Source organism: Brachycentrus maculatus, unplaced genomic scaffold (genome assembly GCF_059751285.1).
Source record: "Brachycentrus maculatus isolate JH-2025_06_01 unplaced genomic scaffold, ASM5975128v1 h1tg000306l, whole genome shotgun sequence".
In the NCBI taxonomy this organism is placed as follows: domain Eukaryota; kingdom Metazoa; phylum Arthropoda; class Insecta; order Trichoptera; family Brachycentridae; genus Brachycentrus; species Brachycentrus maculatus.
In genome coordinates this window covers 86,562-104,456 of record NW_028281056.1, presented here as the reverse complement: position 1 = coordinate 104,456, position 17,895 = coordinate 86,562, and the positions used below count along the sequence as shown (strand labels likewise).

Sequence of the window (17,895 nt, the reverse complement as noted above, 5' to 3'; positions counted from 1 at the left end):
TTTCTTTTAAATTATTGTAACATGTGTTTCGATTGATTCATCATTATCGTGCGGTGTTTAATAATTGTTCTTATGCTCATTCTTAAATCATTTAAGAAACGCGGATTCTGATTTATTATTTTAATAAAATTCTTATTTCTTCACAGTCCTGATGATTTTTCCATTTCTGCTCTGAATTTCCATTAGTATTCTAATTTCTAGTCTCAGCGTAAATCCTACGCCCTGTATGGAACACCTCCCAGCGTAGAATTGTATGAAATATGAAATCAGCATTCAAAGTACGTTGTAGAAAGCTTAAGGCCAATAGAAATTGGATTTACCGATTTGTTTTTATAGACTTCTGATTTTATTGGCAGTAATAAGATGAAAAATGAAATCTAGCTTACTGCTTTAAATAAAATAAAAATATGCATTCATATATCGCTCACACTTTTCAAGAACGTCATAAATCAAAAATCGTCAATTTTCAGTTGTGCATGTTTTCGGAATGCTCAGAAAATGTACTATATCCCAGCAAAAGAGGCATATTTTTAACTTAATATTTACCCGCTACAGGGCAGAAAGTGTTGTTTTTGCATTTAGAAGAAAAGGTATTGTTTAATTATTTTTTTAAACATACTAAATATTTTTCAAATGGAGAAAAAACCTTCGGGTTTTACCTAAAAAGTTCTGTTGCACAGTGAAAAGTTTGATAAGTGGCTTGATATTTATTTTTAATACATTGTGTTATATTTTTAAACTTTAAAAACGTTCTCCTGAAAAATCAAGTTTTTTGATTTATGACGTTCTTGAAAGGAGTGAGCGATATGTAAAGAAATGTACTGAACTACAATAGTATTTTTTAATTTTTTAATTTAAATAATTTTCTACCGTGTTAGTGGCTTATAGATGGTGAATAAAAATAACATGGAAGTCTGGGCATTTACGGGGTTTATGATCGTCATAGGCTGGTTTTAGTGATCATTTTACACATATGTAACATTCACCAATTCTACACATGATTGACACTACTCAAATTCCTGGAAGTCCTATATATTTGATCCAATTTGGATACATTGTACTTGAATCGCTAGAATTTCACTAGAGGCATCTATTGGTGATATGAAAGAAGCTTTTTGTTGAACAGGCACTCTTTCATGTGTATGACGGTCGCCAGCCTCGTAAATGCCCAGACTTTCATATTCTTCTTCATCTTTGTTGAGACGTCAAAAATTAATATGAATAATAACTCTAGTTGGAGAAAATCTAGGTTTGTGAACAAGTTTTTGATTAAAGTTTTACTTTTAATAGTGGTATTTACTAAGTTAAACTTAAATTAAAAATGACAGATTTTACCACAAAGTGACTGCCGAATTAATTTATGAAATTGGTAGCAAGTATTTGGACACACTCAAAATGTTGTAAATAAATCAATTTTAATAAAATTTATCAGAAATGCATCTTATACTTTTTTTATCTAGTTCGTGTCGACAAAAACTTATCGATGTATTCTAATTTCCGTCGACTTACTCCTGCGAACTTTGCTCTCCTGGTATTTCTCCGATACAAGAGTTCTCCGACAGAGCGATACATCATGTCTGCTATAATAATATATCACGCCGCGCCGACCCAATTCTGATGCTATTATAACGACACAGGAATAAAAACATTCCACTGGATCGATAAGGAGTCCTCTTTGATAAAAATTCGGTCATTGGTTTTCAAAGCCACAATCGGAAAATTGAAACTGTAAAGGACAAACAGTTTTAAAGGTTCGTTACTGTATACTCGATATTATGAGATAACAAATGAGTGGGAAGAAAATTATTGTTTAAAAAAAAACATACAAACAACTAAATAACCGCCACGCCGTTTCTTCGCAGGTAGGCAGAGAGAATAGGTTTCCTAAAATGTGATTTAAGTGATTTAAGAGTTATAAAAAAAATTAAATTAAAAAAAAAATAGTTATAATTTATGAATGTAGGGAAAAATCTACGAATGGCTTAAAATAATAAAAAAGGGTATTCGAAAAAGAATGCAATAATAGTGGTATATAAAATATAATTTAATTGAACTGACTAACTGAAGCAGAGAATAGAACGTACAACATTCTGTCAATTTGAAAACAATCTTCGCCTCTTCTATATTCATGCATCTCCTCATACATACCCGCCAACTATTGACCTGACCACTTTCAAGTATATGAAATACTATTCAATGCGAAGTTTTCCTCGGTCTTCTTTTGCTTCTATTGCCAACCCCATTCGATTCATAAAATCGTTTTACATTCGATTCAGAAGCCCAAACCATCTGAACGCACTTTTTTTTTAAATTTTATGGATAATGCTTATATCAGCCTTGAATTCATTCCTTATTTTACCACCCGAAAATCTATCATACAATTTTTTAGCAGGCATTCATCTGAGAGAACGCATTTCGACTACATTCAGTCTACTTTCACCCCTCATTTGCTAGCTCCATGCACCACTGTATGATTATTTTTAAAATACCTGAATATTTTATGTAAGGAACGTAGTACGTTGGAGTTGTCATTTAAATTTTAACTGCGAGTGTTTTTACCTAGAATTTTCACTCATGAATTACATAAAATTATAGTAACTTTAAACATAAAGTGTAAATCCACTCACGAGTAGGCGTAGGCTATGAAACTTATAAAGTTGAAGCATGAGTAGAGACACGATAAGCGGTGTTGCAAAAGCCGTAGCTAGATTTCAGAGGACGTTAGGTAATTTAAAAAAAAAATCAATTTTAAACGATAATTCATGAGACATTTAAAAGGCAGATAGATGGACGGTGTCTAACAGTTACAACCACTCAGGTTTGAAATGGGAGCACCTCACACGTATGCGACCCCCCATTAACAGGGTAGTACCCTGACTGAACCCGACGTTTTATGTGAATTTGAGTAAGTACACAAGTATACTCGTATAGTGCCCTTATTTGAGTACATTAACAACCGAGATAGTGAATGCATCAACCTGTCCGCTAAATGCTGGTGAATGATAATTCTTACTTTACTTTATGATTAAAATGTAACTTTGATTTAAAAATCATTATAAATATTTTAATATAATTTAATTAAAATGTCTACCGGTTTCGAAGCTAACCGCTTCTTTATCAAGACTGATTAATACTGAAACACTATCTTCTTAACAAAATTCTAAATATTTTGACGGTTAGGAAACGGAGCTTGGGTAGATCACAGGTGTATTTATTTTTTGTGTTGATTGGAAGTCACAGTCAAAAAGGATCAGGAATGATGAGTGATTACTTTTTTTCAACGAAGGATAACAACACAGAATGCAGATAATTAATAAATAAAAATATCCGATCAAAAATATCACCATCTTAATTACAATATAACTGGTCGGGTACAGAAAGCGATACGATAAATTTCTACTCGAAGCCATCTTAGTCTTCGCCATACAAATATACCGTGTCACAAATTCCACCAATTTGTATTATTGAAAATGTAAAATTTTGAGTTTTTGCATCCGTCACGCGTCAGATAACAGTGAATAGAAAATCAGCCGTATTGAAAACATGACATAATACAATATGCCGGAAGATGGCGCTGGCACGAAATAACGTAGTTATTTTTAAGGGTAGAAAATCAATTCCCCGATTGGATTTTCTAACGCTTTTCACTAAATTGACTGTCAGTAAAAACGAATACTTCTGCTAATATTCTAGATGAAATAACTAACCATCACGCCGCTTCCCACAGGGGTAGGCAGATAAGTGATGTGGCGTCCTTTTTTCTTTGCCTACACCTACGGGGAAGTGGCGTGATGGACAGTTAGTCAAAACATTTTAAAGAAATTTACTGGTCAAAATATGTACATATAAGCCAAAATTATAAAATAAAAAAAATGAAAATCATATTTTCAGGAGTTTCTCAAGTATGCGAATAAAATCCAGGATTCGGACCTCACAAACCAATGGAAAAAGTATCTGCTCAACAAAAGTTTTTCTCATTCCTACATAGATGGCTTTTGTGAACTCGCACATTCTGTGTGAACAATATATACAGAAGATAAAATTTTTATATAATAGTTGTGTAGCCAATCATGGGTAGAATTAGTGAATGTTACACGCGTGTAAAGTGATCACTTAACCAATCACATGTCGTAAGCCCTGTAAATGCCAAGACTTCCAATTTCCTTTTCATATATCACTCACTCCTTTCAAGAACGTCATAAATCAAAAAACTAAATTTTTCAGGAGAACGTTTTTAAAGTTTAAAAATATAATACAATGTTTTAAAAATAAATATCAAGCCACTTATTGAATTTTTTACTGTGCAACAGATCTTTTTATGTAAAATTTGAAGGTTTTTTCTCCTTTTAAAAAATATTTAGGATATAAAAAAAGTAGTTAAAAAATACATTTTCTTCAAAATGCAAAAACAACACTTTCTGCCCTGTAGCAGGTAAATATTGAGTTAAAAATATGCCTCTTTTTCTGGGATATAGTACATTTTCTGGGCATTCCGATAACATGCACAACTGAAAATGGACGATTTTTTATTTATGACGTTCTTGAAAGGAGTAAGCGATATGTTGGGATGTCAAAAATAATGCTAGATATATGATCGATCTCATGCCACAGTAAATTAGAGTTCACAACAGCTATCTATGTTGGAATTTTGAGTATGTCCAAATACTTGTTCATAAATCTAATAAATATAGTTGCGAAGAAAAACTCAAAATGTTGTAAAGTTGATATGCGAGTATGTACCTTTGTATGTTATTGGATTGGTAGCACAAAATAAGTAATACAAAAAAGACTGTATTACTTTTTGACATCTCATCATATATATAGAACTTCCAAGAATTTGAGTAGTGTGGTTGTCAATAATAGGTAGAATTGGTGAATGTTACACGTGTGTAAAGTGATCACTTAAACCAGCCTATGACGGTCGTCAGCCCCGTAAATGCCCAGACTTCCATATTCTTCTTCATCTTTGATGAGATGTCAAAAAATAATATGAAAATAACTCCTGTAATTGGAGATAATCCAGATTTTGTGAACAAGTATTTGGACACACTCAAAATGTTGCAAAAAAGACTGCATTACTTTAAAATCCTACAAACAAGCTAGCGAAGTTGACCCTATGAATGTATTATATAAACAGACTTCTCGGCCCGACATTACCTTTCTATGAGAAGAAAGACAAATTTTACGAGTCGTTTTTCGGTCTACGTGTACGTGATACCGTATTCATTGCAACTAACACCTACGTGAAGGAGATACCACGTAACAGTGACTCGGTACTTCATTTCACGGTACGTTTTTACAGGTTTTACGACGTACTTTGGCTGTGATAGAATTACGTAATATTTACTGAATTGAGCATAATATTTTTTATGTACTTTTCCCAACGTATTCCCTTTATTTAATGTATTCATTTAAATATTTTTTTATGAATTTTACTGCCTTAGTTACCTAAGTGTGTAATATTTATTTATTATACTTTTTCCAAATCTTATCCGCACTAAATGGTGCATAGGGCACTGCTTAGCATCGATGTAGGTTTATGTGTCCGTCGATGGTTGCTTCTCGTTTGAAGGGACAAGGTAGAAAGTGAATGAATTAAAGTCCAGGTGTTATTATTTTATTGTAAAACCTTTACACTGTTAATTGTTATCGTATCTAGTGGATGTAATGTAGATAATCTAATAGATAATCTAATAATAAAAAAGGAATAATATTAATAATAAAAAAATTGTATTAACACGTAAGTATTTCGGCTCAACACAGGCCATGCCTAAAGAACCGTAATACATAAAGTAAAAAAAATAAAAATGAATGTAGAAATGAAATAAATAAATACATGTATGTATTAAGCATTCAGCGTTTATTACTTAAACGCAAGGTCTTATCTAAAACCTTAATCGTCTAATTAATTAAGCAATGTAAGACAACTTAACCTAAGCCTATCTAACTTAACCTAACCTTACCTTACCTAACATAACCGGACCTAATGTAACCTAACCGCACAAAAATTTATAATCGTTGATCGAATATTATGAACAAGCTATGATCAAAAACATTTTTTACTTATTTTTATAGGCCTTCTCACTGCATGTATGTGTATATCGATAATTTGAACTATTTTTTTCTTTAAAGTAATGATATTTGTTTTTTCTTTAATGTTCTACGCCGATACTTTGTGGCACATTTTATAAACTTTATAAAATTAAAATAAAACAACTTTATTTTCACCACTTTTTATTGACTTTTTCCAACCGGTTTCGACAAGGTTCTTGTATTTATGTATTCCCTTTATTAAATGTTTTCATTTAATTATTTTTTATTTTTTTTATTTTTTTGCCTAAATGTAAAATATTTATTTATTTTACTTCTCCCAACTCTTATCCGCACTAAATGGTGCATAGGGCACTACTTAGCATTGATTTAGATGTTTTTCGCAGATACTTTATGGCACATTTTATAAACTTTATAAAATGAAAAAAAAACAACTTTGTTTTAACCACTTTTTATTGCTACACTTTTTCTAACCGGTTTAGACAAGGTTCTTATCGAAACCGGTTAAAAAAGTGTACAAATAAAAAGTGGTTAAAACAAAGTTGTTTTATTTTTATTTTATAGAGTTTAATGATATTTGATTCACGTCATTTCATTCATTCACTGCAAAATTCACATCATGGTGATATCTATCCAATTTTTGTTTAACTTTTAATCGGAAACTATTTTTTTTCTTCAAACCTATTTTTAATGCGTTTAGATGCATTCAACGTCAATATTTGTTTGAAAAAACTGCTATTAGCACAAATATTAAAATTTCATTTTTTTATTTTAAGCGACCCGTTATTAAAAACTGAAATTGAGTTATGTTGGGGTGGGTTAGAATCTAGAAACGATGAATAGTCCGCTACACTAACCATGGTGCCACAATTTGTATGTGATTTGTACACTTGGGAGGTTCAAGGATGAGGAGGGGTAGCTATTTCTTTTATTTCTGTGGGAACATAGATTTAAGAAAATAGTGGAATTAATCAAGAAAATTAATATAAATAAAACTTTTTGAATTATTTTAGATAAAAAATGGACGTTATAGGATTTATTTACTTTATTTATTTATTTCAAAGGTATATACATTTTTTTACTATTTGTTTTACGGCTCTTTAGGCATGGCATGTATTGAACCGAAATACTACATGTTAATACCATTTTTTTAAAATTATTATTATTATTATTTAATTATAAGATACATTAACTGTATACAGTATAAAGGTTTTAAAATAAAACAATAACACCTGGACTTTAATTAATTCACTTATTACCTTGTACCTTCCAACGAGAAGCAACCATCCACGGATACTGTTCTTAAGACATGATCACTACTGGAATTTTTAATGGTTACGGACAGCAAATTCAATATCTTTGGCTAGTTAGTTAGGATAGTTCAAAATATATTTTTTTAATTACCAGAAGTCTCGAGCGCAGTTAAAAACAAACTTTCTTCTTTCTACTTTTTTTTTCTCAAAATATTGTGCTTAGCGGTTTTAATTCATGATTATAGACACAAGAAATGCAAAAAGGATAGATACAGAACCTCAGCACTTTGCCTTTACCGGTATTGGAGCTAATGACTCACTTGTCAAAAATACAACATTTTAAAAACCAAGTAACAATTGCTTTCAAATAATTTTTATTTTATTAATTGATTCGGCAGTCATTTTGTTGTGAAATCTAAGCATTTTTTATTAAAATTTTACTTGGTAAATACCACTATTTCTTAAAATCTACTGTGACACGTTTTTCGATGAGCATCATTTACTAATACCGTATGTGAATTATATTATTTCGAGAAATAAAAAGACTTTGTGTTTTGATCCACTCACATTTTTATAAACCATAAATTAAACCCTGTTTAAATCTTAAGTCATAAATTAAACCCTGAAGAAGGCAACAGGTTGTTGCCGAAACTAGTTGGTTAATAAAAATGTGAGTGGATCAAAACACAAAGTATTTTTATTTCTCGAAATAATATATCAATATGATCCACAAAGTAAATGCTTTCAATATTCAAAACACCGTATGTGAAGCTTATTCTAAATTTTAGAGTTAAGTCCTTGGGACGTTGAAGATTGAAGAGGGGGTAGGAGCTGTTTCTTATTTTTCTTTTACCTTCAAAGTCCCAAGGACCCAACTCTAAAATTTAGAATTAGCTTCACATACGGTGTTTGAAAATGATGCGGAATGCATCGAAACACGTGACACAGTAGATTTTAAGAAATAATATTAAACTAAGTAAAATTTTAATTAAAAATTATTCTTTCCCTCAGCAACAATTATGAAATTATGTATCAAAAGATATCTCTAAAATAGATGGAACATTATGATTTTACTATCACTGCCTTTATTTGTGTTAACGATAATTCCAAATACCAATCAGTAGTTAGATTGAATTCTACAAGCGCAGACCGAGGAAACGTCGAGAACTTTGCAAAGCAAAACGGGAGGGTTGTATTTTCAGTCTGAGTTGCAATCGAATAGACTTCATATTCAGACTGAAATACTCGTATATTTCCGGTTCGTAGATTCAGGTTTAATTAATCCCTGAACAAGTTAACGGCAGCTTTCACCAAGCTTTCATATCGGACATTTCGCGGTATGACTTAAATGTAATCAAAATATCTTCCCCGACGTTGTTTTAGATTTTGACCCTCGATAAGCATCCAGGGGTCTCTGGTACATTAACCCATTGTTCCGCAAAGTGTGTGCCGCGACACACTGGTGTACCGTGGTGATTAGTTGCTGTACCGCGGAAAAAAGTCTTGTTTTGTGAAAATAACATTCATTTCATTTCAAACCCTTATCCGCACCCCAACGGTGCATAAGGCACTGCATTAAATAAACGCAGTGTTATCTTGATCGTTAACACGCGAAGGAAAGGTGATCAGCCCTCCGCTTCAGATACCAGTCCAGGGTTATATTGAAAAAATATTAGAGTGAAAAAATCACTTATTTTCATTTGACCCCCTCCCCTGGGAATCGAACCCGGGACCTCCAGAACGGTAGCCGAGCGTGCTGACCATTACACTACGGAGGCGGAAAATAACATAACTTCTACAAATTCTGATTGTCTGTGCTCATTTAAGTAGGCTCACATTTTGCATGAAACTTAATATGTTACCATACTATGGTAAATATGAACCTCTGAAATTTTTTAATTTGATAGGTGTACCTTTAATAGAAAAAGTTTGCGGAATACTACATTAACCAATATACTATGTTATATATTTTATCTTAATTCCGGTTTTCTTTCTCAAAACACGAATGCTTAGTAATAAAGAACAAATGAAAGTTTCTTTCTCTCAGCAAATAAGAGAGTACAAATGTAATTTACGTTTTGCGAGGTTGAGAGAATAAAATGAAGTTTATTTTGTAGAACAACGTTTGAATGTATTAACATATACGAACATTTAAGGAAATATTTTTCGAATGTGACCATATCCACTTTTTCATAAGATGACAATATGGTATTTTATTACTCCTTTATAATGTGTGTTGAATTACAAAATTCATCAAGATTTTGTAAATAACTTATAAAAATGTTTATTCAGGGTTGGCTATATATTATATACGAGTATTAAATAATAATAGATTGAAATTTATAAATGGAAATGTGGATTTTTTTTTTAAATACACATGAAAGTACAGTGAAAAAAACGTTGTTGAAAAGCGATCTCATGTGGGAAAATTGATATATGACCAGATATTTTTTTATTTATTCAATAATTTATATATCGCTTACTCCTTTCAACAACGTCATATATAAAAAAATCGTCAATTTTCAGTTGTGCATGTTTTCGGAATGCCCAGAAAATTACTATATCCCAGCAAAAGCGGCATATTTTAAACTCAATATATACCTGCTACAGGGCAGAAAGTGTTGTTTTTGCATTTTGAAGAAAAGGTATTGTTTAATTATATTTTTAAATAAACAAAATATTTTTCAAATGGAGAAAAAACCTTCAGGTTTTACCTAAAATGATTTGTTGTACAGTAAAAAGTTCAATAAGGGGCTTGATATTTATTTTTAATACATTTTATTATATTCTTAAACTTTAAAAACGATCTTCTGAAAAATCAAGTTTTTTGATATACCACATGACGTTGTTGAAAGGAGTGAGCGATATATAGTTTTGCTCTGTAAAACAAAGAAACGACACTTAAGTTTATCAAGTAATTCTCAAAAATGACGTAAGGTCGCCATTTTTGTTTTTCCCTACCGCACACTATTTTACGTATATAAATATATATTGAGTCACATTCTATCTTTTAATTTATTAAAATGTAGGTTTTCTTACAAACAAATAAATTGCCCACACATTCGGTTCAAAGGTCTCTTTTCCCGTGCGTCTCAAAAACAATTAAGTAAAATATTCACATGGCTTTGCCTCGTTTGATCCGGCAAAGCGGACCTTATGGGACAAGTTTTCTGAAATCACGCATTGAAAACTGTGGGTATTTACGTATTTGCATATTCTATTTCTTTTCCAGTTGACCTTTTTATTTGTACTCTTACTCGTATGTGCGTTAGACGACATGAAAAACTCCATCTCGAATTCATATTCATGCCGCCAGGAAACGATTCGAGTCTAACAAATAAATGTAATAACATAACGAGAATCAGAATCTAATTTTAAAAAGTAAACGCATCCATTTTTATGGGAAATTTTCGATTACCTACTTGATACTTTTTTATATTAATTTAAGGGAATGTGCGGCAAAACGATGTATGATATGAAGTTGTTCGAATGGTGAAATAATGAAAAAATGCAAATCTTTGAAAAACTGAAAGTAGACTGAATTTAGTCGAAATGCGTACTCTTATACAAATATGTGGCAAAAAATTGTATGATAGATGTTTTATTATGATATAAGGAAATAATACAAAGCTTTGATAAGCATTATCGATAAAATAAGGAAAAGGGTGATGAGATTTTTTGGGATGTGGAACGCATGAGTGGAGAAGAGGTAAAAACAAATTTATAAGGCGAATGTAGTTGCTAATCGAGGCAGAGAAAGACTGAAAAAACTTGGTATGCTCGAAAGTGGTCAAGTCAAAAGTTGGAATAATCGACGGGTATGTATGTATGTATGAATGAAGATGCATGTTTATGGAAAACAGAGTGGTGTGGCGTTCTATTCTCTCTATGTATATTGTGTTTTGTGGTTTAAAATGCTGATCAAAAATGGTGCTACATCAACCTAATACGACTACAGAGGTCTCCGTTATATATTTTTTAATAATATTTATTAGTTGTCTAGGAAAATTCTCATTGCTTATTATATACAAGGATTTGTAACATATTCAGCTTATGTATATTAAAAACGATAGTGAATGTGCATAGTAAATAATAAATAAATACGATTAATCCCTAAAAACAATAAAAAAGAAACAATGGATTCAACATCTTAGATCAAACAAGATTTGTCAAGTAGTTCATTTATTGGTCTTATTCGTGTTGTCATATTTTCAAAATAAAACACCACTAAATCTGATAGATCTTTATGCTCTATTGCTTCATCAATTGTTGTTAATTTTTTACCTTCTTTCGAATATTCTCTTTTCAATTTAAACCCTTTTCTCCGTTATCTCGTTATTTAACAGACATACGATTTTCCGATATGTTAAAAATTACCCTCTATTCACTTCACTCATACGTGGCTTGACCGAAAGCTTCGTAAACAATAATCCTAGTATAGTAAGCACTGCTTTTGTTCTCCTTACTAAAATATTAATGAGTTGGCTCTACGAGTAGCCATGGGCACAGCTTACTTCAGCTTTTAATGTCAAACGTCTACCTGTTGAGTATTTAAGTTAATATAATAACCCTTACCTTGGCTTGGGTATACGGGGTATATATGGTATATATGGTAAAACATTATCTTAATATTCACGTCGTGTATTACACAAAATGAATGGTAGCTTATGTGTTCCCTTAATACCCGGGTCATTTGAAGAATTTTCATGATTATGTATCATAGTATCATTCGACACGATAGTTAGCCATATATAGGACCCCCCATAAGTAATAAAATAGTGTAAATATCAAGACTTCCAAAATTTTCTTCATCTTTGTTGAGATGTCAAAATGTAAAAATAACTCCTTAGTCGAGAAATTCAGATTTGTGGAAGAGGATTTGAACACACCCAATATGTTATAAATAAAGTTACTGGTGAAATTATAAGCTAAAATAAATCTATGTAAAATAATCCAGTAGGATCTTGCATGCATCTAAATAAAAGGGTCTCTGCTTAATAAAAGCTTTCTCAAACCAACCATAGATACTACCGTAAACTCATACATAAAGTGACGAGAAAATTATATGATATTCTCGTATGCATGAGTTCCAACAATTTAAGTAGCGTGGTCGTCAATCATGGGTAGAATGGTGACTGTGACACGTGTATAAAGTGATCACTTAAACTAGCCCATGACGGGTTGTAAGCCCCGTAAATACCCAGACTTCCATACGTGAATTGAAATGTGAATTTCAAGTCAATAAATCTTTTAGTGCAGAAAAATAATGCCCCATTAACAAAAAACCTCATGGTAATATCGGTGAAAAACTGAAATCTTTTCAGGCAGAAATTTGCATGCTAGCTAATTTATTTATTTTCAGGCGTAGTTTGTACGTGTACGCCTGGCTTAAAAGTAATTTTGTTGAATGGTCCAAATTACTAACTTAAAACAGAAAGTTTTCATTGAATATTATTGAATTTCCAGTGGTGAGTTTGGAGTTTTTCTAGCATTCAACGTTGAATGTGCCTTAATAATATACAGCTGTTTGCTTGAGTTTAATTTTGTAAGAGTCAAAACAGAGTGAGTAAATTTAAAAATACATATTCAGTTATAATTTTAAAATGAGTTCACTACAGACGTATTACAGTCACGTTTTATAAAGGAAAGGGTAGATTTTTTTTTTATTAATACATGTTTAAATGACAGATGAACATAGACGAACAATAATATGGAAGTCTGGAAATACAGGGGTATTTTACGCTTAGAAGTTTTTTTAAAACACATATTTACAAGAAATTACTTGTGAATGATATGATAAATATAATATATGTCATCCAAAAACTATAATAGTAGTATGGTTGTCAATTATGGATAAAATGGAAAATGTTACACGTGTATAAAGTGATCATTTATACCAGCCTGTGATAGGTCCTAAGTCCTGTAATACCCAGACTTTCTTACCCAAATCTTCTTGATGGTATATTAAAATTATTGATTATAATTGCAGATGTATATAGTTTTGTACTGACATTTCTTGGTGAAACTGTCATATATCATCATCTATCGGTCTGGATGAGGTAAAAACTATGTTGTTGTTGCTTGTTTTACTTTTTCTTAACTTAACGATGACTTAAATTAGCCTCTGACAGAACATTAGCCCTGTTTATACCCAGATTTCAATATTCTATATCATTTATGATGAAATATCAAGACTATTGTTTACGATTGAAATTTTTTTGGCTCAACCCTTCTTCTTCGTGGATTACAATCTGTGTGATGGTTGGTGTGCATCTTTTATGGTCAGCGTCCATCTGTCTCTATCCTCCGCTCGTATCTTTAGCTCGGCGTATCCGCTACAACGCATGTCAGAGATAATTTGGTCCAAATAGGTGAAGTGGAGTTGTCCTCTGTAGTTTGTGCCTTCTCACATGCCCTTCGCAATCGCAAGAAGCAGGCCTGGTTGTCTTGTATTATGGCCTATTTGGCTGGCGGTTGTGTTACTTTTCCGAAAGGGTTGAGTATAAACTCTGCCTACTCATGTATAAATCAATACACAATATGGCTCCAGAGTATCTAAAAGAGCTGTGTATTCCAGATGAATTGGTCGATAGACGTCTCACGCTTCGATCGGCTACTACAACTGCAACGGGCAAAGTGATCTTACCAGCTCGCAACCAGCGCACTAAATTTGGCGAGCCTTTGCTGTTGCGGGACGATGGCTTGGAATGCTCTTCCACCAATGGTTAGAACTAGTGAGAGTGAGATGATCTTTAAAAAAAAAAACTAAAAACACATTTGTTTTCTAAATCATTTCCACCATAATATTTTCCCCAATTCATTCATAGTGAAGCGCCCTTCAGGTAGTATTTTACAAAAATGGCGCTATATAAGTTATGCAAATTTATTATTATTATTGTTATTTTAAACTTACTACTTTACCCTACTTAATACCTCGTGGTTCCCTACATGTTTCGACCAATAATCCCTAACATGCGCCTGTAGCACCACATCTCAAACACTTCCACCCAACCCTGTTCCGCCCGTCCGATATATAATATAACCCTTTAGATTCTAAAAGTAAGTATACATCTTACCATTTTCCATAATGAGTGTCGCCTTAAATCCGGTATAATGATGTGAATAGTCTGAGACAAATCTCAAATGTAATCTGGGTCCCCTGGACACGTGTCGTAGCAGCTTGAGGCGGGAGCTCCAGTCCCCACACAGTTTCCGTTTAGGTTCTGATGATCCTTCCGTCGGTTGGGACGTGGTCAAGTTGGAAAAGGGTGGCTCCCAGATCTCTAAGAAATCGTAACTGCAGCTGTAAAGAAAGGAAACATACGGGAAAATTAATCAAATATACGGAATGAGCTTATTTTTAACCGAAAATTTTACGATAGATGTGTCAGTCTTAGGGTATTTTATTTTTCCATTTTTTATTTAAAATCTATTTTTTTATTGTTTTCATTTTTTAAGTAACTAAAAAAAATTAAACACTGGGAATAAACCACTTAATGAGTTTTTTTTATTAAACACGACTAGTTTCGAAAACTCACAGATGTTACATACATCTACGGGCGAAAATTAAAACTAACAAACAAAAAATATTTAGGGGTATGTGTAGAGTTTGATAGTGTAATAAATATAGGGGAGGGGGGGGTTTAGGAATGGGATTTTTTGTAAAAGAAAACATAGATAATAATGGTGACGTAGGTATTTTGAAACAGTATATTATTAATTAACGTCTTATCTGATTTAAATCTATGTATTTCTAAATTATTACAAGTGCTTAATTTTAAAAAAATCAATATGTCATTCCACAAAGTTAATGCCGAATCAATAAAAAAAGCCTTTTTACTTATACTATATATGTATATATATAACATATTATTTTTTGACATCTCATCAAAGATGAAGAAGAGTATGGAAGTCTGTAATATCTGGTCAAATTATAAGCTTAATAATAAAAATGAAAATGGTATTTTCTGGCGTTTCTCATGTGTGTGATTAAAATCCAGGATTCGGATCTCACATACTAATATAAGAGTTTCTGCTTAATAAAAAGCTTCTTTACATCTCACCAATAGATGTCTCTAGTGAAGTTCTAGTGATTCATGAACAAGGTTTCTAAATTGGTTCATATATATAGAACTTCCAAGAATTTGAGTAGTGTGGTTGTCAAAAATGGGTAGAATTGGTGAATGTTACACGTGTGTAAAGTGATCACTTAAACCAGCCTATGACGGTCGTAAGCCCCGTAAATGCCCAGACTTCCATACTCTTCTTCATCTTTGATGAGATGTCAAAAAATAATATGAAAGTAACTCCTGTAATTGGAGATAATCCAGATTTTGTGAACAAGTATTTGGACACACTCAAAATGTTGTATATATATTACGTTCATGCTTTTCTTATGCGAACTTATTTTCGATACCCTGACCTTTGAATATAATCGCAATATTCCCTTTAGAATACAATAATGCGATGGTCATTAGTATTATATTTCGATATTCTATTCTAGAGAGAGAAATAATTGTATATTGTATTAATTCAGAAAATGATCAATCGCCGGGTCCGCTTTTTGCTATTCATGAAGTACTGCTCTGTAACTCGTTACATGGACTATCGCGTTCTCAATGTCATGTAATTTGGGAATAATAATAATTTGAGATAATTTATAAAGCACCATTTTGGTGAATTACTCTCTCAATAAAGTGATATAAGATAATATCCTGGGTATACTGGCAAAAACCTTAACTCGAAAATATGCAATAATATAAAGTTTTAACGTTCTATAAACTGGAAGAATACACTAAGTGTTCTTGGATGTTTTATATATATATATATATATATATATATATATATATATATATATATATATATATATATATATATATATATATATATGTTATATATATATATATATATATATATATATATATATATATATATATATATATATATATATATATATATATATATATATATATATATATATATATATTATATATATATATAAATATATATATATATATATATATATATATATATATATATATATATATATATATATATATATATATTTAAATATGAGATTAAAAGTAAATTCAACTTTAAGTTTAATAGCGGGTATTTTTGTTTTTTGTTAGTATGCCCACGATATATTGTTTAATCTTTAACAAAGAAATAACAAAATTTGAGTCTTAGTTTTCAATGGTATGCGCATGTGAGTAAAATGGAACCATCCAGACTCCCCCACATTTCCAGGCAGACCTCCAAAGAGATGGATTAACAGCTGGGAATCGATATATATATATAGTATAAAGTATAGACAAAAAATGTCATAAAACAAACAAAAATATTTTAATTATACTGAAATAAAAGTAACCGAAATGTCATTTTATCTAAGTGTTGAACAATTCAGTTCGAAAAATATATTAGAATTACCAATTTTTCATCGTCTGAACTATAAGCTGGTTTTCAGCTATAACATTTATTTGGTGTTAAATTTGTACAAACTGATCAAACGGTACACGTATTACATAATATTAGCAACTTAGTTTCGTGTTATACTGTTTCAAAGTTTCAAAGGTGTATTATTAATATGAAATATAGCGCTAAATTTAGTTCTACTATACTTAAATGCATAAATTCTGAGGTAACGTTTACCAAATTTCAAATATAAAAATAAAACTGTTGTATTATGGTAGACCCATTCTGAATGTATAATATTAATGTAAAAATGACTAGTTCCAAGAACTAAAAATATTATATATTATTTGGAGAAAAAAAAGACTGAGTTTTTTGGTCCACTAAATTTTTATTTTTATTTAAATATAATTTTAATATAAATATTTTTTAATTTTAATTTAATAATAAAACAAACGCTGAAGATGGCAAAAGGTTGCTAGTTGGTTTTTAAAAAAAAAAGTGGATCAAAAGACAAGGTCTTTTTCTTTCTCCAAATAATAACAAATAATAATTACAATGATTAATAAAGTAAATGCTTTAAATATTTAACATATGCAGATGTCTCATTAACTAGTAAAATAACGATTATGCAGTTCTGATTCCCAGGGGGGTCAATATGCAATTTTCTTAAATTTAATATATTTATAAATATACACACACACACATATATATATATATATATATATATATATATATATATATATATATATATATATATATATATATATATATATATATATATATATATATATATATATATATATATATATATATATATATATATATATATATATATATATATATATATATATATATATATATATATATATATATATATATATATATATATATATATATATATATATATATATATATATATATATATATATATATATATATATATATATATATATATATATATATATATATATATATATATATATATATATATATATATATATATATATATATATATATATATATATATATATAAATATATATATATTTATATATATTTATTAAAGGAATAATCCGCAAAGCCTCTATTAGAGGCTTGTTTGCAGGTAGGATAATAAAGATAGGGATGGTAAATGTGAAATGTATCATAAAAAATCACACCAATTGAAAATATGTCTTT

General features: G+C 30.5%; 1 protein-coding gene across 1 annotated transcript in view; it reads right to left on the bottom strand.

Annotated features, from left to right (window-relative positions):
- LOC148304683 (uncharacterized) overlaps window positions 1–16,685 on the bottom strand; it is a 74,678-nt gene extending 57,993 nt beyond the window's left edge. The window contains exons 1-2 of the mRNA XM_088267834.1: window positions 16,675–16,685; window positions 14,381–14,607 (exon numbers count right to left, since the gene is read on the bottom strand). Coding sequence (XP_088123960.1) covers window positions 14,381–14,607; window positions 16,675–16,685 — 238 coding nt within the window. The remainder of the gene's footprint in view (window positions 1–14,380; window positions 14,608–16,674) is intronic.
- Between the last annotated feature and the right edge of the window lie 1,210 nt (window positions 16,686–17,895).